This window comes from Netta rufina (genome assembly GCF_964035555.1).
Source record: "Netta rufina genome assembly, chromosome: 1".
In the NCBI taxonomy this organism is placed as follows: Eukaryota; Metazoa; Chordata; class Aves; order Anseriformes; family Anatidae; genus Netta; species Netta rufina.
The window spans coordinates 92,998,615-93,020,774 of record NC_140123.1 but is presented as its reverse complement, the minus strand read 5'-3'; the positions used below and the strand labels follow the sequence as shown (position 1 = coordinate 93,020,774).

Sequence of the window (22,160 nt, the reverse complement as noted above, 5' to 3'; positions counted from 1 at the left end):
ATTTTCAAAATCCTAGTCGAGGTGGCACTGTGATATTAACTGCCTTTTGCTAAAAGCATCATACAGGTACCCAAAGGACAGCTCTAAGGAATTAAAAGCCAAATTTAATAAATGAGGTAGTTCATCTGGTTAGACAGAAACATGGGGTTGTATTTCTTCTCACAGAACATCCAGCCTCTGGACATGCACTGCAGCCAGAGGTCCGCTGCCTGCAGCACAGACTCTTGGACAGGACAGGACAGACCAGACGTCAGCTTTCACAGCAGGGAGAGTTCAGGAGTCATCACGATGTGCTCAGCCAGGGACCCCTGTCAGGATGGTTAACTCCTGGCTTCCCACTGCAGCTCCAAAAGCATCCCTCTCCTTGGTCCACATCAAGTGACAGCAGGTCCTGCCCTTTCCAGATTCAGAGCAGTTTAAGGCAGAAGAGCACTTGTAATTACTGAGATAGCCAGACTGCTCTCTCAGAACAGTCTGACTTGAATGACGGCAGTCAAGGTCCTGAGGATTTTTAACTACCTGAATATACAGTATTTTTTTTTTCCTGTGTCTCTACCGTAGTGCATGAAAACTTCCCTTCATATATACCACAAAACATTCACTTCTAAAATTGCCAACCAGCAGCTCAGAGATTCAATGTTCACATTACTTAACATTCAGTTTAAAATGCTACTAAACCTTCTCGGTATCCAGCTACAAAAATCTTACGTTAAATTGTGATTACAATTGCCATTATAAACCTGTACCTGATTATCAAGTGAAAGTACTCAACTAAAAAAAGACATCTCAGAAAGCAGTTGGCAGAACAACTTTCTGCCAGGCACCACATCAAGAAGAAAGGTGCTCATTGTGATAATCCTTCACTGATTAAAATCAGTCACTGTAGCCAGTACAGAACCGAGTGTGCAATCCTTCATGTTATTTTTAAAAAGAAAATTCAAGGAGAAAAATCATTTGTAAAAGTGAATAAATATCCCATGGCTTCATTTTTTCTTGTTCTCAGAAACATGGATCATCAACAAGGACAGACAGCATTGTCATCTGTTTGCCTGTTTAAAACAAAAAACAAAAATTTATAGTTGTGCTAACAGACCATCTTATCCATTATTTGGATGCTTTTCAATGGAATAGCTTTATCAGGCAGTTCACAGGATATGAATAATTAAATTTAAGCTTCGATATTTGGGGCATTTAAAAATATTAAAGACCAAAATATCTTACCTGCATATTTTTATAAATCCAGTCTGTAAACACAGTCATATTCCCATAAACTCCAGGTCTATTGGGAGTAGCACAGCCACTTCCCCAGCTGGTATCTCCAACCAACCACCACACGGAGTTTTCATTTGTTACCAGAGGACCTCCGCTGTCACCCTGCACAAAACATCCATACTATCAGTGGCCTGACCATCGGGAAAGATACAGAATACGATTCGTTTCATTTCAGGACTACAGGTTAGGTTTCAAAGAAGCTAGAGACCATTTCAGAAGAACAACTAAAACAAAATGCTATGGCAATTACAGTATTAAATGATAACTGTTTGCCATAGGAAGGAAAATTGTTTGCCCAAAGCACTGGATGAGATAAGACTTCATTGATTTTCTTGTTCACAAGTGTAATGCTAGGGTATTGTAGTGATTACAAAGAGCTTCATTTTCAAGTACACAATCACAAAACATCCTCAAAGCATTAAAAAGTGGCACCTTACCCTCTTGGCATATATAGCAAGACTTCAGCACTTGCTACCATTCAGGATGCCACAAAATGAACTAGAAGCCCAACCAAAGTGTTAGTCATAAAAATATGTAATTGTAGGATCTGTTTTTAATTAATAGATGACAAAATTCCTACTAAGAAGATGAAAAATAAATCAGCCAGATTATTATCAAGTGTTTATTAGTAATAATTACCTGACAGGAATCAATTCCTCCTTCTAGATATCCAGCACAGATCATTGTAGGCAAAATCAGACCATTATAGATATAGATAGAATTACATTTAGAACGTTCTATTAAAGGTACCATAACATAATTCAAGTTAGTTGATGTTTTACCTAAAATTGAAACATGCACATAAACACACACACAGAAAGACAAGATTAGAACAAGCCTCAGGTCAAACTGCTACTACAAATCCCAGCAGCTAGCACTGTTCAGGGTGAAATAAACCCGCTAGAAACTTTGGCATGGACTCTTAAGACATATGGTCTATCACACAGAACACTTTGACACCACAACTCCCTTCCCAGAGGTCAGGAAGTTACTCCGCATTGCTGTCGGTGTACCCTAAGGCAAAAGAACAAGGACCTGCTCACCACAACCCTGAATCAACTGCATAAGACACAGGGCTGTTAAAGGCCCATGAGCAAAGCAAGGGGTAAGAAGGTTCTCTGTTTCACAGCCCAGAACAAAGGGGCAGCAATACCCAAATTCAGAGTCCATTTTCCCCAACAGCCTGCCCCCCCGCCCCCCTCCCCCCATGCTTACCACAGACCAGGACCTTCTGGCACTGAAAGAAAGCTTGCTTCCCTTTTCTTTCTCCTTCTTATACATTTACCTAGCCAGAAGAGGACGAGCTCTGTAGAAGACCCGAACATCCCAGAACCACTCTTACCTCCTTGGTACTCTGCTCCCCATCCAGATATCCAGCACTGCTGATTGGGCTGGAACGTCATTCCTGCATTAGGCAGACAAACTGGCTGTACAGTATCTACAAAAAAAAAAAAACACACAGTGACAGTCTGCAATCCCAGATGTCCAGGTATAATGCAAAAAAAAAAAAAAAAAAAAAAAGCGCAAATGAAACTTCTCAGCATGACCATAACTCGCTTTAAATATATACACACACCATGTTTTTTCTCCTCTCCTTAAGGATAATACAATACTGTGCAACACAAGAAGCAGTAGCCCTTTCCCAGAGGGCTACCTACCGCATCCTGACCTCAAAGTGAGGAGCAAACACAGTTAATGGTTCTAGCTCAATTCATCAACAATTAACACCAGTCCTCTTGATCAGTAAAGGGGAACAAAGAAGAGAACAAAGACTTCTAACAGCTGGCTTCATTCTGTTTACAAAACCCTGCTGAAAATAACGCAAGCAGGATTCAATGCCTGTATACAAGAAGTATAAAATGCAGAAATAAAAAAAAGACAAATTTTCTTGGTAAAAGCAACCTCCCTACACCCAGCAGAAGATGAGCCCTTCCAGATTACCTCTAGTAGTTTTAAACTAATGCACTGAAATATACAGTACCTGTACATAAAGCACCTATACACATATAGGACCCATATACATAAAGCACTTAAAAGCTTAAATAATGCTTTGTCTTCTCATGTTCCTGATTGCTTACAAAGAATATGCATCTACTTTTAAGAAAAGCCCTTTTCAGCTTTATGTGTTTAAAAAAAAAAAAAGGCTAGCAACCTACTAACGTGAGGTGTTATGTTCTTCCCTCTGAGCAGGAACTTCTTAGGACAGGGTTTTTGTTTCTTTGGACTTTGTGGGTGTGGGATGGGTGGGGGTGGTGTGTGTTCCCCCCCACCCCAGTAGTTATTTGATATAGCTTAGTTTACCATTTAGTCAGTTGCTCCACCCTTACTCTCTGAGACTGCACATACAGGAGTGATAACACTTGAACACCTTACAGCACTCTGCTGCAGATGTACATTACTGACCACGAGGAAAAGCAAACAAGCTTAAACCTAGTCCAAACTCCCTTACCTGGTACTAGACGTAAATAAACCCTACTTAGGAAATCAAAGGGCACTTGAAGGTGCCTCTACCCACATTTTGCTTTTCCCACGAGTAAATATCTGCAAGGAAGATTTCTTCACTACCTTCAGAAGTTTTAGGAGATGTGCTCATTGCCATTGGATTTTTTCCTTAAGAAGAATAGAATACTTACCAGTAAAACTCAACGGTGTCTCTAACTTCATAAGGGCAACATCATTGTCTTTAGTGTCTGTATCATAATCTGGATGGGAAATTATTTGTTGCACTTTATATGCAGCTCTGAAAGTAATGTCACTCTGGCTCACAATCCCAGCATAAACTCTCCAGACATATGGGTCAGAAAGTTGTCTACAGGAAAAAAAAAAAAAAATGTTAAAAGGTTTGTTTCCCTGGTAGGGAGTTCAGCTTACAAACTTCAAACAATTGTCTTTAGCATCCATCACCAAGAACGTACATGCATTTGACTACCACTTCTGAAGATAAATTAAAAAGTAACTCATGCCTTCCGTTTTTGGCCAGCCTTTCCTCATCAGCCAACTAACAGCATGATTTTTACTGACGTTAATCCAAACATATTAACATGCCCCCCTCAAAAAAAAAAAAAAAAAAAAAAAAAAAAGAGACATCCTTGTCCAGATACCTGTGTCTCATACACATCAAAAAAAAGGTGAAATGGACAAATAGCATAAAAGGGAGCTAATTTAATCAAAAAAAATCTCATGGTCAGTTTTCCTGAAAGACAGAGTACAAGATAACTAAGTCTGTGAAAGCTTGATTCTAGTTTCATAAATATACAAAAAATATTTCAAATAGATTAAGAATTACTGTCTATCCCCTTAGTCACTCAGCACAGCAAATTATAGGCTGAGACTGCAACACTGAAGCCTCTTTTTTGATTTCAGTTGCTGAGGGATCAAGTTGTTATTTCTAAAGTCTCACATGTCAGTGTTATCACTTGTGCACTATCCAAAGCACGGAAGGACAGCAGAAGCCAGAATTAGTAAAAACATGATCTAATGAAGGAATTTCATTATCCTGAAAATGTTATTAGGCTGTTTGGTTGGGTTGTGTTTTTTTGTTTTGGTGGTGTTTGTTGCCTTTTAAAAATAAAAAATAAAAAAAATGCTAAGCATATGGTCTAGATGTAATTTAAGTAGTTACTGTGATCCAGTACAATTTACAAATGCTCAGTAGAAAGCTTTCCACAACTGTTAAAACTCTCTCGCTCAGAAGTGACAAAAAAAAAAAATCCTGAAAGCATGTATTATTTTTAACCCAGCTACACTTTGGTTGCCATTCCTAACACGTTGCGTATTACAGAGCTCACATTTGAAAACAGAGGGGGGGATAAGATCTTCACATAAAACTAAACACTTGCATTCCTTTCTCAAGGTGAAAGACAAAGTTATTTTTCCATGGCGGCGTCTCAAACTGTGAACCAGCCAACCAACCGTTAAAATGTTTTTGCTTACTGGATTTTCCTCCAATAGAAGAGGAAACAATCTGCCACAAAACACCCTTAACTGTCCTTTAAAACTGTACTTTCACATTAAAGAGGGACAAAGCTTTTCTTTTTATTTTCTTCTGTTCATGTCTACAATGCCTACAAAAAGTGTTCCTTGGATAGGTATAAATCTACAGTTAATACTGACTTGGGCTTTACTGCTTGACTCTATAGCATAAAGATATGAGGAAATAAAGGGTACAGACATGTTTGAACTGATCACATCTACAGTTTTGTAATGTTGGACATTTTGGGGGCAAAGTGTAATGCCTTTGTGACGGCATTGTGTTGTCTGGCATCAGTTTGGTGCTTTGAATATGCCTTTTAAGTTGGGTGGGTGTCCGTGCCCAGCACATCCGTCCAATTTAATTTCCCCCTTCAACAAGCAAAACAGAATTTTCTTCCTGTAGAAATCAGACTACCTGCAGCTTCCAAAACTTCCTTCAACGCTAAGTCTATACAGCTAAAATACCATATCCAATGCCTGCATTTGACTCCGTTTTAAAGCAGAAAGCTGCAAGATCTGTTCTGCCCCCCTGCCAGCCAGAAGCAAGGAAGACCACCTGCAGGCAGACCCACATGGCACTCACCCCTCCACGCAGTGAGCCGCGGTCACCAGCCACTCGCGGGTGATGATGGAGCCCCCACAGACGTGCGTGCCCTGCACGTGGAGGCTGAGCTGCCACGGCCACTGCCCCAGCGCCGCCGTGCTGCCGCCCACGATCCTGTTCATGATGGCCGTGCTTTTGGTGGGCAGGCCGCACTCTGGGGAATCAGGCACACACAGACAGGCGTTAGAGAGAGATGGTCTCGAAGGCGGTCTCTTCTGCCCAGGCTTCGCTGTGGCACAGCAGAGAGGGGAGAGCAGACTCTGCTACTGGTTGATCCCACATCCCAGCCATCACCCTACAATGCTCACTCATGGGATCGAGCTGGGCTGAACCTCACACGGCCCAGGCACCCTTCACATCGCAAACACTGCCCTGCCTCACTGGTAGCTGTTGCCCTCAGTTCATCACTTCAGAAGTGAACCATACGAGGGTGGTTCACTGAACGCTCTGAGTGCTGCTGTTTGACTATCTTTAATGAGCCACATAAACACACAACATTGTGTTGTGCAATGGAACAGGCAACACCCAGGAGTCACCTCACCACAGTTATTATGGTGAGGAACGGTGTCCACCTGATGGCCACATGTCAGTGACTGCACTACAGACTTCCCACCACAGCGCACCACGGGCAAGCCATTTAAAGGAACCAGAAGCAACAGAGAGAGAACAACTGGGGACCTAATATCCCCCTTGTCTCCTCCTCAATTCTTTTCCTTAAAATGTGAAGCTTGGGAAGCATGGTTAAATCATCTACACATCAAAAGACGGCAATTATTTACGTCGATTCAGAAAGATTTACTGCCACAGCGTTCAAAGGCGTGAACATGCAGAGGTCTGGAAAACAAGGACACTTACGTATGCAGCGCAGAGAAACCACATGTCCTGATGTACAGACATTGCTGCAATAGAAATTAAAAAAATAATGAAACAGGCTTTTAGGCAGCTAGCAAGGCAAATAGCGGGCAAAGCTCACCCTCCAGCTGCTTCCTACCCGTTCCAGCTATGTGCCCTGCCTTCACTCATCTTCCTGGTGAGGCTTCCCTCTTTTCTTCACTCTCTCCAGCTACCCTACCAACACCCATCTGGCCTCCACCATTTCTTGCATTCACCAAAACTGTCATGTGGAAGCCCGCAGACTCCAGTAGAGGTAGGCAGCACAAAAGGCTTGTAAGCCTATTGAGGAGCAAGATAAAGAACAGCATAAGATAAAGTTGAGATGATTTATGAAGCAGTCGTAGAAGACTTTGAACAACAAGGGAGCCACAGAAACCTTGCAGGTACAGCAGTCTACGGGTAAGGAAATGAGAGGCTTCAGAGTTAAGGTACAGTAGACAGGGCAACCTTCTATACAGCATGGGAACAGGATGGGACACCTCTGTTTTTTGAAAAGGAGTGGAAAGATGGAAAAGTGACAGATGTGCTTTTAAACAGAGGTAAGAGCAGTTGCTGCAAGCAGATTTAAAAGGCAGCCTCTTTCCCTCCAACAATCCCCAGAGAAAGAAGTGCTTGCATTATGCTGTAGGCAGAAGCTGTGTGTCCCACAACAGCTAAAGATACCCCTTATAAAAGGTAATTAGTTTGTCTTAAGATACCTGTTATATAGCCTTTTATACAAGTCTGTACTCCCAGCACTTGTGTTCAGCTTCATAAAGCTTTTAAAGCTGACTTCAGCTGCTACTCCTTGACTATAGTAATATGTATCTCTGTAAAACAGAAAAAGCCTATTAAGAAACACAGCAGTTTCAGTTTTCAAATGAGTGAAAATAAATGGTGCCAAGCCAGAGCTTCTGACGTGAACAATACTAATATATATTTTATATTAAGCACAGAACCCAATGGAGCAGTACAATGCCAGACAAACAGGTTTCTTTAAACATTCAATCTCAGTTTCCCATCAGACAGTTATTAGATTAAAATATTTTTATCTAGTACGTGTACATGGTAGGAATCTTCAGCCTTATGAAACAGAACATAATGAAGAGATGCCTTTGCTGGTACATTTATAGGGCATAGCAAAGTTCAGGTCCCATAGGATGTAACAGCCACATTCTGTGGGACATCTGCAGGGGCAGTAAGTGCTGCTGCTCTGCAGGGCTTTCTGGATGAGGACCAGCCTTGTACAGTAGCTGCTTGGCTGTCTTACTGATCGGAAACTACTTCAGGCATTGCTGATTCAGAGACCTTAATTCAGGTGTGCAAGTTCTTCCTGGACAATAAATTCACTGCATTACCCCACCCCCACCAGAAGACAGTATTTGCCAACCACATCAAAGAGAGGCAACACAAAGTATTTCAGCTGTGGAAGAATTTATGCTACAGCGTTTACACAGGGAGAACATGGACAGCATTCTGGTCACAAACGTTTATGCTGCTCTTCACACCAGCATCTGTTATGTGTGTCCTCAGGAGACTGCCAGCCGCTTTTTATTTCACATATGTATTCTTAAAAACTGCAAGAGGGAAATTTTAACCATTCTATGCATTTTCAAAGACTGATAAGGGTTAGACTTACACATTATAGCCCATATCTTTACATGCAATCTTTCCAAAATCATCAGTCCAGTCATCTTTGCAAACAGGATACCAGGTGTTGCTGACAGGTGAGTAAACTTCAAGGATAAAGTTTGGTCCAAAAAGTCTAACTGCCAGAAAAGTAATTAAAAAAAAAATATATATATAAGAACACCTCACATGCTATACTTCTTCTTTCTCTACTTAAAGCTATTTAATACCCATTATATTTGCTTGCATCTATAAACCGGTGTTAATCTAATGCTGCCATCTACTCAAATTCTGGTTAAATACCAAGTAGACAGAAATATAACAGCGATTTAATTCCTTTATGCAAGGCAATTTAAAATAACTACCAGTTTAAAAGGCAAGTGTACAACATAGTTTTCATCTTGTCATTTCAGTTTTTATTCTTGAAATTCTTTTTCATATTCCACCACTGCAGAAGACTGAAATAGCAAAGCACTTTTATCATCTACCTACACAACCGTGTATTATGTATAAATAAAATAGAAACCGTTATTATATATAATAACTTAAATACACTAAACAGACAAGCGCCTGTAGACAAAGAATGTAACAAGGAGCAATTAACTCTGACATTCCATGCCCTACTATGTACTTATTTTCAGAATAATTCAATAAAAAAATAGTCCAAATGAAAGAGCAGACTGAACAAGCTTCTTCAAAAACACATTATTCGACCAAACGGAGAGGAACAGCTTTAGAGCATATGTCAGTAAATACTAACACTGCATGAAGCATGTACAGAAGAAGAGTTCCCAAACAGAGAATGAGCAAAACACAGGTGTTAGAATCAAGATGCCACACCTTTGGAATGGGTAAATTGAATCCATTTCCACCTTATGTTTTCAGCTCTACACCAAAACTCCTCTTGACACCTTTTGAGTTGGAAACATTAATCAGACTAAGCTTTCTTACACAAAGCAGTTATAAAGTTGAAAATAAAGTATTGGGAGAAGAAGGAATGTGAAATATATGGAAAAAGACTTCCACTATCACCTGAAGTTCTACTAAGAAGTCAGTTATGACTGTTCATTCCAGAACCAATGTTATATTCAGGTTTGCACAAATTAGATTTAAATTAGAAGGTAATATTTTAAAGCTTATTCCATATCAAACCAGCTTGGCTTTTAGGCATTGGAAGGGGTTGCCCAGAGGTGGTAGAGTCACAGTCCCCAGGGGTGTTTAAGGAAAGGTTGGACGTGGTGCTTAGGAACACAGTTTAAGGGGTGACATTGGTGGTAGGGGGATGGTTGGACCAGCTGATCTTGGAAGTTTATACTGACCTTAATTATTCTATGACCTGCTGAGCCAGCCATTTTGTTTCAGCTGTGCAATTGGACCAAGAACAGGCTGAAGGTCTGAATATAGGATTTGAAGCACTCAAACTTCCTCAAGCATTTTAGAGATATAACTGAGCCTAAGCCAGCCCTATGGTAACTTAGGCAAGCTTTAGACAAGGGGATTTGCTCAAGAATGCTTGCAGCTGGCTACAGGTCCCCTGCCTTGACCACCAGCACTCACCACAACGGTTTTCATCCTCCCCATTTGGGCAGTTGGTCACTCCATCACACCAATCTGAGGGAGACACGCACACTCCCGAAGACCCACACTCTAACGATCCGAGGCAAGGATTCTCTACTGTAAGGAGAAAGCAGCACAGTTATTAGACTGAACATCAGTTTAGCCTCAGGCAACTACCGCCAACTCTCACCTAAAGGAGAATGCCAGTTTGATGGAGCAAAGCATCAGAAAGCTCAAACTCAGAGATAGAAAGAGACCTAGCCTGACACAACAGAAGATTTATTGCTATCTCTCCCTTACATTGCTTGTCAAATTAAATTATTGATGCAGCTGATTGGATTTTGTCCATTGCCTCCCTTGAATAAACAAACGCCATTAAGTTGTCTAAAAGGAATTAACTTCACGCTGATAAAGCATAGCATTTATAATCAGAAAAGGAGGAAGAAAGAAATTACTCCAATTACATCCTGTTGCTTTCAGTCCTGTTTAAAACGAGACTACATTCACCCCATACAAATCAGAGTTAAAAACAACAAACAAAAACCCTAACAACACAAAAGTGTCATCTAATAGTTTTAAATGAACTACCTTCTCTCTTCCTTTCCTGTCCTGCACAGAACATATCACTTGTGTTCCAGCTTACGGTGGTTACATGGACTGGGCTCACACAACTTTAACATACTTTCAAATCAAAGCCATCACAGAGACAAATATCACAAATAACTTCAGCTCCGAGAGATATCTCATTTTACAAAAATAAAATACATCTTAATCATTTACACTCTACCAGTTAAGCTACACAAATTTACTTCAGTCTCCTTCCTTCCATTGAATTTAAATCAAGTTAGAAGGTAGAACAGAGTTTCATGTCGGAGACAATATACAGTAGTCATTTCCCTAATGAAATGTACTGTAGGATCAGTTGTCCACAGACAGTCACATGCCAGGTATCCACCAATGCAAAAAAACCTTGTAAGACAAACTGCTCTGCAGCAAAGCTACTGCGATGTACACTTGTACTACAGCAGCTTTTCCCAGACGCTTTGTAGCTTTCCAGAAAAGACAACTGAATAAGCTGCTCCAGGAGTCAAAAAGGTGATGACATCGCTTGATCTCAAAAACATTTACTTGACAAATGGAAAAGAAAGCAATAGCAACACTGTTTACTTAAAAATAATTTTTAAAAGCACATAGTTGTGGCTTTTCAAGCAACATCAGTTTATCTCTTATGAGATAGATAATAAAGTCTTTCCTATCCTTAATTCAGCATAAGAAGATAAAAAAATGCATACTTCTAACCATAAGCATATTACTTCCTTTCTTTCTGAACACAAAACAAAAAAGTAATTCTTACCAAAATACCAAATGAAGAAAGCACCAACTGCGCAACAAATGACTATTAAAATGGATATTATAATTATTATGGTTTTCTTTACACCTGAAACAGAAACAAGGGCAAAAAGGGAAATTAGGTTTACAAATAAGAAATTTCCAACATGGAGACCAGCATTACATACATTTCCTTGAAATTAAAAGTAGATGGTGTTTTTCCACCAGACTTTCTCCATTCCAACACCCTTCCTTCACTGCGGATGCAGTTACACCTGCATCCCAGCCACCACTTCTTCATCCACAAGGAGGAAGCAGGCTCTTGCATATTCCTTCAACACCGGAATCTGAAGGGAAGACCCCCTTACTCTGGAAGACATTAAGCCTAAAATTGCAAAAAATCCCAAGAAATCTTGCCTGATGAACAAGTCCTCCCAGTTGAAGGGGCTACTGGACTAGTCGACTGGTAGGTTGAAACTCTTGGGACATAGGTTGGCACTGATGGAGCATTTGTAGAGAAGTATGGTGGATATGGGTTAGCACCTGCTGGTGGCCTGGCAGAATAGTTTTCTGGATGAAAGCCACGATTTTCAAAGTATGGCGGTGGGCCCTAAATGATAACATTACAGGAAAGGAAACAAAAAAAAAGGCAAGACTGTGATTAAGACAAAGCAAATTTAAGATACCGTTTCCATACAGAACCCTACTAAGTAATTCTGCTACCATAGGAATCCACCACACATGCTCATACACACCAGTGACTCAAATTTGCTTGGAGAGAGGTTTACAGCACATGCCTAATACTTCATACTTTGAATAATAAGAACAGTGATGCCCAAAGGCATATTAAGAGATCAGTTTCCTGGTCCAAAGTAACTCCATCTAGAAAGGATTTTTGAACCCAGCCCACCAGGTGACTGTACCAACTATTTCACTGGAACATCTGACAGCAAACAAATAAGCAGTACGGACTGTTTTAGGCAATACCATCATCAAAAGAAATGCTGGCAACTAACAGCCTCTGTGCACTCAGCTGTCCATGTCTAGGAAAAATGCTTACTTGCCATTCTGTCCTATGGGAAGACCTAGTGCACCTGAGCTACTTCTGAAACACACTGGCTTAACAACAGGTTGTGGAATACTTAACTTGTGAGAGATTTAAGAATTAAATCAGAAGCCATGCTAATCTCTCTCAAACATAATCTTTAAAAGCATAAATCTCTCCTAGAGGTATCCAAGCACTTGAAATCCTAGTTAATTCAAGCCTCTTATATCTGTCCCACAGTGTATCTTTCCCTTCATGCAAAAAACACAAGAAATACTTATATCCACATTTTAAAAGACTTACTAACCAGTACATAACTCAATAGTATGTTACTTGTAAAGAAATAAAACCCCATTAAAGAAAGAAAAAAAGAAGCATTTTGTTTACTTACTACAGTAGAGGTCATCTTTCCTTTGTCAGTAGTACTGAAACAACTCAAGTGTTTGGAAGTAAAGCTTGAACCTATAAAAAAAAAAAAAAAAAAGAACAGGAAATGATCATAACCAAAAGCTTTATCCACCTCTCTTGTTTTTCCTTTGAAAAAATGCCAAATCAAGAGGAAAAAAATAGGGAAGTATTTCAAGAGCGGGTATAAATTAAGGTACAGCCTGAAATCAGATCTCAATAGCCTCTCAAGACAACCTTGAGCATTATACAGTGGCCACTATTCATCAACACGAGCACCTAGCAAACCGAGAAGACTGAGGCAGTGCTCACCCTCACTGACAGGAGGAGCGTTGTAGAGCACCCTGGCAGCAACCCACCTGCTGTCAGCACCAGGCACAGTTCCTCCTGCCTCTCTCAACACTTACTCATGTATCACTGAAGTTTATGACACGGAAAAAAGAAGACGAACAAAGCATAAGGAAATAGAAATGCCACCAACTCATTTAATAATGCTACAGATGGTATCCCTGAAAACCACACCATTTTCACTCCATTGTGTTGCAAACAGTTTTCTTCTTGGTTATACTTTGTGGCTACCACACCAAAAAGAGGGGAAAGAAGCATGGCAGTGAAACAGCATGCCACACCAATACAAATCTTACTGAAACAGTAAAACAAAGGAGCTGCATCCAAAGTTTCAGGCATATAGCAGTTTATTTTGAAGTTAAACATTAACATTAGGTAAAACCAAAGATTAGCAGAAACACAAGAAATGCACAATGTTTGCTGTCACCTTTCTAACACAGGTGGCTATACACAGCCATACGCAAGCATTTTAATAAATAATTTAATCTACAGAGACCTCTCATAATATTACCCTACATGAGAAAAAGCACAGGAAGTGCCTCAGTCATACACTGAGCAACACAGTTCTCCAGCTTCCAGAACAAGCCCCGCACACCGGCACAATGCCACCACCCCTGTTGCAAGCCGCTACTATAAAAAGCAGCTCCACTAAGACACAGCATAATTTAGCCTAAAACAGAAGGTTGTTTTAGAGCCTGCACCTAGATGTCACCTCACCCAGAACTGAATTTCAAGTGTCTTTGAAGCAGATGTCAACCGCAGCTTAGCACCCAGAGCATGCCAATACCTCGTGACAGTTTAGGAAGGTTGATCATGGTATTTGCCTATTTGTGCTACCAAAAAATAAATAAAATAACACACAGTTGAACTCTTACTTGCATGGAAGACAAGAGAAAACAAGTCCTTCTCCTACTTACAGTAAGTCCATCAAGACTGGTGACTAAGTCTGCAGGACTTCTCTTTTATGTCGCATCCCTTCTTAGTCAATTCTTCATTGTAGAGCTGGGAAATGCAGTTCTGCCTAAACTCAGAGGACGAGTAACACTTCACAGGAAGATATTGTTGTTCCTTGTTCTCTGAGAAGGAAGTAAAAAAGGTACAGAAATTTAATGTTAACAGATGGAAGGAAGAATACTAGGTGATTCTGAGGTAAGCCAGGCATGACAAACAAACAAAAAGAATATTTTCTACATTTCAATTTGAAATTCTTTACAAGCTGGCAGATGACAGACTTCCTCATTCTATTTTTTTAATTAACTACAGGGAAAAAAGAAAAGAAATAGCTGTTGTTTAACTCGCTGTTAACCACCTCTCCCATTTCAGTTCTTGTTAAATTACTTCCCCTCTAACTTCTAATAAGAGATTTTCCATTATCACACCACAAAACATAGGCAAGACATAGGTACATACACATTTCAATGAAATTATTTGCCATGGTATTAAAAAGAGATTACACCAAAAACACTAGACTCCCATTAGATTGCGCGTTTCAAGTACAAAAAAAAAAAAAGATGGCTAGCATCCAATAATGATACAATCCAGGTTTCTTGAACATACATCACTGAGACACTTCAAAAAGTTTTACAAACAAATCAAGGATACTGCAGCAAATTCACGGATAAGCACGCTGGGCCATGGAAAAACAAACTGACCTGCCAAACAGTCCCCATTCCAAGAGCGACAGAACTGGAAAGCATGGTGCTGCCTTATCTCAGGCCAATAGTTCAGGCTCACACATCTGACAGATTTAAATTTACATCCCACATAAAAGTAGTGTAAACCCACATCGATAAGAAAAAAGTTTGGTGGGAACACAGAATTAACCTTCCCTTCCCCCACCAGTCACTTCCCCAAATATGTGCCAAGTTATAATGGCACATTACCAGGTACATCTGAAGAAACCTCAAATGTTCCTTAAAGTGAGATGGCAGAGTTAAAGGGTACAGGGATCCCTATGCAAGAACACAGGGATGGAAGTCATCCCTGCAGTGGGCTTCAAAGAACAAGACAATGTCCAGGGTGCAAAGCCTTGCAGATCAGCTTGTCATGCAACACCTTACAGCACTGGGAAAAGCATAGCCAATGAACGAAAGGGAATCATCATTCATATGCTGTCAAGCCCTTGAATTTCAAACCCTTCAGTTTACTCCAATATTAAGCAGAACAAGCACTTGGCTCTCCAGCATTCCAGAAGTTCCAAAAATCAAGTTTGCTTTTTTTTCCACAACTCTGAAAGCAAAGAAATAATGCTATAATTTCACAGAATCACAGAATTGAAGGAGTTGGAAGGGACCTCCAAACATCATCAGGTCCAACCCCCCTGCCAAAGCAGGTTCCCTAGAGCAGGTTGCCCAGGTAGGCAACCAGATGCGCCTTAAATATCTCCAGAGAAGGAGACTCCACAACCTCCCCGGGCAGCCTGTTCCAGTGCTCCATCACCCTTACCACGAAGAAGTTATTTTGCATGTTGGTGCCAAACTTCCTGTGCTCCATTTTGACCATTGTCCTTTGCCCTGTCCCCACAAACCACTGAAAAGAGGTTGGCCATATCCCTTTGTCTCCCACACCTCAGGTATTTATAAACATTGCTAAGATCTCCCTTCAGTCTTCTCTTCTCCAGGCTGCACAGACCCAGGTCTCTCAGCCCTTCCTCATAGAGAAAATGCTCCATGCCCTGTACCATCTCTGTGGCCCTCCGCTGGACTCTTTCCAGGAGATAACTGTCTTTTTTGTACCGGGGAGCCCAGCAGTTGTTTCTTCCCAGGTGCAGGACTCTACACTTCATTTGTTAAACCTCATTTGGCTACTTCCTGCCCAGGTCTCCAGCCTGTCCAGGTCTCACATGCCTTCTGGCATGTCAGCTGCTCCTCCCAGCTTTGTATCATCGGCCTATTTGCTGAGGGTGGACACTATTCCCTCATCAAGGTCATCATCAAAGATGTTGAACGTTTCTAATAATAGCCAATGGTAAGAGTATAAAATATACAGCCATCGGCACTAGAAGGTTGTAGATCTGTTAAAGTAGGTCCAGAGGAGGGCCACAAAGATGGTCAAGGGGCTGAAGCACCTCTCCTACATAGAAAGGCTGAGAGAGCTGGGGATGTTCAACCTACAGAAGAGAAGGCTCTGGGGGAATCTCATTACAACCTTTCAGTACTTGAAGGGGACTTACAGGGAAGATTTAGATTAGAACGAAATTTAGATCTGGAAGGAAATTCTTCACTCAGAGGGAAGTGAGGCACTGAAACAGGTTGTCCAGAGAGGTTGTGGATGCCCCATTTCTGGAAGTGTTCAAGGCCAGTCTGGACGAGGCCCTGGGCAACCTGATCTAGTGGGTGGCATCCCTGCCTATGGCAGGAGGGAGGTGGAAGTAGATGGTCTACAAGGCCCCTTCTAACCCAAGCCATCCTATTCTATAGAACACTGTCTCACAGCAGGAAGCCATTATTAAAATATCTTAGCTCCTTCTAATATGTGTCTAAGGAGTGTTATAAGTACAGTTCTGTCACAGTTTATTAGACTTAGAAAACTTGCATCTTTTTTTTTTCCAAGAAAAGTTGTCAGAATAGGAGAAAATTGAAAAGATTAGATTCACCCAAGACAAATTGAATCCAACACTTTTTTTGTGGAAAAAAAAAAAAAAGTTTTCAATGACTTCCTGCAAATCAATCCTGTATATTTAAAAAAAAAAAAAAAGTGGTAATTTGATAGGTCTCCACTTCGTTTGATAACTTGCTACTTAACTGGATATAGACTCCCTAGAACATGAGTCCCCCAAAGGCTTGTCTTCCTCCTCTCGACCACTGTCCCATGGACAAGAAAAGCACTGAGCAGAGTGGCGCTGCTCAGCAGTAGGTGCTCCTCACCGCCCCGTCCTCCTTAGCCCCTCACCTTGCTACTGCCAGATGAAGGCAAGCCTCTGCTTTCGCCTCCTTGCAGCAGCAACAGGTCATGGCTCCTTTTATACTGTGTGCATCCTTCAATAACCAGGAGTCAACATCCCATAAAGACGAATAAAAAAAAATACAATGGAAAAACAAACAGGAGATAGAGTCCCATTTTTGTTCATAAAACCAGACTTTTACCCTAGGCTTTTATCCTAGTTTCTCCAAGCAAGAAATAAAAATGTTACTTCCTTATCACACACCATGTTGTAACTGCTAATTAAAAACAGTACCATGCTTCTAGAGGTGCAGAACTCTGCACGTACTACCAGCTACCTTAGTTTCCACAGCCTTTTCCATAGAGATAGCTATATATTGTATACAGGTGACACGTGTAAGTCAACAAGATGGAACAGTTACCTTCAACCATACTAATAGAACACTGTAAATTCAGTCAATTGGCTAATGATGCCAAGATTATATTGCTAACAGTACACTTCCCGTATTTCTTTACTACTTCAATGCATATTTTGTGCCATTTCCTTAAGCAGAAATGCTATTAGCTGTTTGCTAAGCTCTATGATAAAGACCATCAACTGAATAAATAAGTAAAAAACAGACCAGTTCCTGATAACTATACCTATGTAAAAGCAAACACGTGCACACAAGATAAAAAAAAATGTTAAAAATCAAATGCATAAAGACAAGTTCAGCTTCTAAGAGAAGCAAGCATAAAAGTATCCAATCTAGATAAGCAGTGACTAACACCAATTCATACCCAAAAATATCCATTCTTATTATCCAGATAAAGAAATACAGCATACTCATTAAAATGTTAATGGAGTGCAAAGCTCAATCTTAATACAGAATAAACCAACAAATTATGGCTTCTCTTGATGATACTAGAAAGGAAGTATGCTTTTATTAGTTTACATCCAACCATTTTATGTTATCAAAGAAACTTCGGTAGCTAAGGGTAGACTATCGTGATAGTAAGTGGTGGGGAGCAAATGAGCAAAGAGGTGATTCCAAATTTACTTGCATAATCTTTTCACACAATGGGCAATTCTTGCCTTTACTGCCTGGACAACAAAAAAATAAACATGGTCAAGGTCCCTGTTTAACAAGCAGCATTAAAAACATCATGAATTACAAATAAACTATAAAAAGGTTTAAAAATCCATTTACTTTTCAAAGAGGAAATAAATTAAATAAGAATATTCATATAATTTCATCAACAAGATTTCCTCAATACATCTAGAAGTAGTACTGGATATTTTTCCCTTTTTTTTTTTTGTTTATCATTGCAGTAAATGTAATTTATTCCTTTGGGGTGAAATTTAACCTCTGTATGGGTCAAAACCAAATCAACAAGAACCTGAATGTCTAAAGTAATTGAAATTGAGTTATTTCAGTGTTCTCACTTTTCAACTAACCTCCTCAATAAGGGTAAGCTCTGCTCAGTGTGCCCAAGCAGTAATATTAAAGTGTTGGTGTGTTCAGCCCCGAGCAGAGCATGCTGAGGGGAGGCCTCATGGCGGCCTGCAGCTCCCTCAGGAGGGGAGCGGAGGGGCAGGCGCTGAGCTCTGCTCTCTGGGGACAGTGACAGGACCCGAGGGGACAGCATGGAGCTGGGACAGGGGAGGGTCAGGCTGGGGGTTAGGGAAAGGTTCTGCACCCAGAGGTGGTCAGGCATTGGGACAGGCTGCCAAGGGCAGTAGTCAGGGCACCAAACCTGACAAGAGTTCAAGAAGCATCTGGACAAGGCTCTCAGACGCATGGTCTGGTTTTAGGGTGGTCCGGTGTGGAGCCAGGAGTTGGACTTGATGATCCTTGTGGGACCCTTCCAACTCTGATATTCTGTGACTCTATGGTCTTGCAGAGTACTATACAAGACTGCAAATACTTACAAGAAAGTCAGTTTGCCACAATAGAGCCTCAGCATTCCTAGGTTTCCTAAGAAATAGCTTTGGAGCTCTTCCAGATTAGCTCCTAAAACATCATTAAACTATAGAACCACTTATCAACAGGTGGTAAAAGAAAAAAAAAAAAAAAAAAAAAACACACAGCACCTCTTGATAAGCTCTACCAGAAACTCAAATAAAGTCCACAATACAGCAGCATTCTCGAGGCCAGCAAACCAAGATTCATACTACTTTCACAGGCAAAAGAAAAAAAAAAAAAAAGGTATTAAGTTCTACGCGTACCAGTCTCATTTTAAACTGTTGTAGGATGCTGTATTCATAGTATGAGTAATGCTCTATTTATCTTCCCTGAAAACAAACGTTACCAATGAAACTGCCTATCATGAGTAAATGAGATGCTTATATATAAGGGGGGGAAAAAAAAAAGTCACATGCAAGCAATTAGGAAAGGTGGAGTGGGAAAGGAGGCAGAGAAGGCGTTGCCTAGCTGAGTGGATGATGAGTGGCAGAAGAGTTATAGCCCTACTAAAAGCTGTTTCCAAGACAGGGAGGGCAAGAGTCCAAAAGAATCAGATTTGCTGGTATGGTGGGAGTTGGATCTATCCATTGGTACGGATGCAGCTATTGCCCATGGCACCCAGCACCTCATACACTGATCACTGAATTGCTAGAGGATGCTCTAACTGCCAGCCTGGCATTTCGGTGCTTTCTTTCCCTATATTACACCCCCAGTTCTGCCTCTGCCCATTTCCCCTATAGCAGAAGCAAACAACCTCAGCTTCAATAGCAGCAAAATTCAAGTCTCGGGTTGCAGCAGTGAGAGCCTCTGGCTGCTTCTTTGGGGGGGGGGGGGGGGGGGGGGGGGGGAGGGAGGAAGCTCTCAAGAACACCTATTTACCACATCCAAGTTGCAAACAAATGAGCTTGCAGACATGGTTATCACTTAGCAGGAGGCACCCACCCTGCAGAAAAATAAATAAAAGCTAGCAATGTTAACAAAACTGGCTTATTTAGGTATTTGTCTAGGTCAGCTGTTTTCAACCTGTGAGCTCCACCTGCTGAGGGGCTATAAACCACTTTCAAGGGGTCTATGGCAGATAAGGAAGAAAAGCAAGCTGACCAGCAGGAGGTTTGAATCCAACGCACAGGGTGAACCCTCATTGCCAGGGACTGGTTTAGGGATCCACGCATTGAAGACACAGGACAAGTACTAACGCAGTGGCGCAGATGCAGCCGAGCTGCAGATGCAGCACCAGAGATGCTCAGGGTGGGCAGACCCTGCACTGAGGCAGACTGCACACAGCGGGGGAAGGTCCTGTACCTCCAGGAGTGGCATCTCCAAGGGAAATATTCCAACCAGCAACCCAGAATGCTGCTTCAATCTGTTTTTCCTAGAATACCATTTCGACCTAGGCTGGACTGCCACAACAGATTTGCTCTAGATCCGCTGCCCTACGTAAACTTTCGATGTCCCACACAGCATCCGTCTCGTTCCTCACCTAACACTGCCCCACTTAGCACAAATCAGCCTTCAGAGGGGAAGCTGCTCCCTCCAGGTCTTTCTGAAGCGTTGAACGTGTAATTTAACTCAGGGCAAACAGGGATACTCAGGACAACGGCGCAGTGTGAGAGCAGCCTCTCAAATTCACTGACCTACACACAGCCCTGCAAACCTGCAGTGAAACTCTAGGTGCCGGTAAGGTGTGATCACCAAGAAAGCTGCCCAAAACAGCGTGCAGAGGGGGGCTTTATTCCAACCCTCAAGGTCTTGGCCTGGACGTTTTGATGAGATGGATCGTCCTGGAAGGTGCTCTGCTCATATCAACAACGTTGCTCTTCCAAAATGCTGCTCGACAAACCGTGCCACCTGTAGCCAAAAGCCAGCGCTTTTACAAGAAACCAAACGGCAGTGACACAGCAAGGAGGTCCCAGAATTAGGTTTGGTTTAACCTCCATAGGAACAGCCACGGCCTCCGTGACCTCGAAGGAGCTGCCCCATCTCACAGCATCTCTCTTCCCTTCATCACGACGGCACGAACAGATAACATTCACCTCGAGAAGCACCAGCTGGGGCGGCTTTAGCATACACAGAGCTCTCTGCAGCTTGGCCCCAGCACCCCAAAAAACCACGTTACCGGCTTCCAGGTCCCACCTTGCCTCACCCACCGCTGCAGGGCCAGCCTTTGGGAAGGAGGCAAGCGGCTGGACCGGGGGTGGGGGCCACGGCCTCCACGCTGCCACCGGGGTCACTCGGCGCCCCCAAAAGCCAAGCCTCGGTTAAACGCCAGCAAAAACGGGGAGAGGGGGGCGGCCGGGACAGGGCGGCGAAGCGAGGGTCCAGGGGCAGCCCCCCGGCCCCGGAGGCGCCGAGGCCCGGCCGGGCCGGGCAAGGGGGAGCCCCCGCTTACCTGGGGCCGCCCCCGCCGCGGCGGAGCAGAAGCGGAGCGGATCCGGAGCGGGACGCGGCGCCGGCCGGGAGCAGCGGCGGCCGGGGAGGAGCTGGGGCGGGGGGAGAGGAGGGAAGGGGCCGGGCACCGCATCCACCTGCGGGCACCTGCCCCCGCCGAGGCCGGGCACCGGCAGGGGGGAGCCGGGATTTTCCCTTCCCCCAGCCCTCTTCCTCTTCCCTCCTCCTCTTCCTCCTGCGCCCGTCTGCAAAACAAACCCGCTACAGGGAAGAGGGCAGCGAGAGACACCAGCCCCCGAGCGGGGGGGTTGAGACGGAGTTTTTTAAAGATCAGTAATCAGTACTCATTATTCGTCTGCTTCTCAAAGCGCCGTATGCAAATCAGGAGCCTCAGCCCTTCCCTAAACCAAGCTGATAGCGAGTGCTCGTAAAATTGGCCTAGGAAATTACTTCCTTTTTTCTTTTACCGTTGAGGTCTGCTTAAGAAAGGGGCACTCTTAAAAGATTAGTGCTGTCAGTAGTCTCAAGTCAGAGTCTTATAAGACTCGAGTGATTTGGGTTAACTCACTTGTAAAGCAGATCTAGAAAAGAATAAGGCTGTTCTCTGCCAAAGCTGAACTCACAAGTTCAATAAAAATTGACTTACATCCAAAAGCCTCAGAGTATAACTGCGTAAGTTCATAGGTGCGTGGAGAACTTCCACTCACTGTAATAACAGCCCCAAATTAGCTACAGCATCGTTGCATGCTGTGCTTAACACCTCTGCAGTGAGACTCCAGATAAGGGAAAGTCCTGAAGCATGGCATGATGAGTGTTTGGGCTTTGTTTATATTTTCAAATGCGCATCAAGAAATCACATCCAGGGCACCAAGAAGCCAAAATCATACCTTCAGTATTTTTCCAGCTTTAC

General features: G+C 42.4%; 1 protein-coding gene across 1 annotated transcript; it reads right to left on the bottom strand.

Annotated features, from left to right (window-relative positions):
* Positions 1–1,037: 1,037 nt before the first annotated feature.
* Positions 1,038–12,687, bottom strand: TMPRSS2 (transmembrane serine protease 2; the record flags this gene model as incomplete). The annotated part of the gene is made up of 13 exons (XM_084290441.1): positions 1,038–1,049; positions 1,222–1,374; positions 1,912–2,054; positions 2,615–2,710; positions 3,906–4,081; positions 5,828–6,002; positions 6,704–6,747; positions 7,441–7,551; positions 8,361–8,490; positions 9,908–10,024; positions 11,262–11,345; positions 11,654–11,846; positions 12,673–12,687. 13 exons carry the CDS (start codon positions 12,685–12,687, stop codon positions 1,038–1,040), a joined length of 1,449 nt encoding a protein of 482 aa, XP_084146567.1.
* Between the last annotated feature and the right edge of the window lie 9,473 nt (positions 12,688–22,160).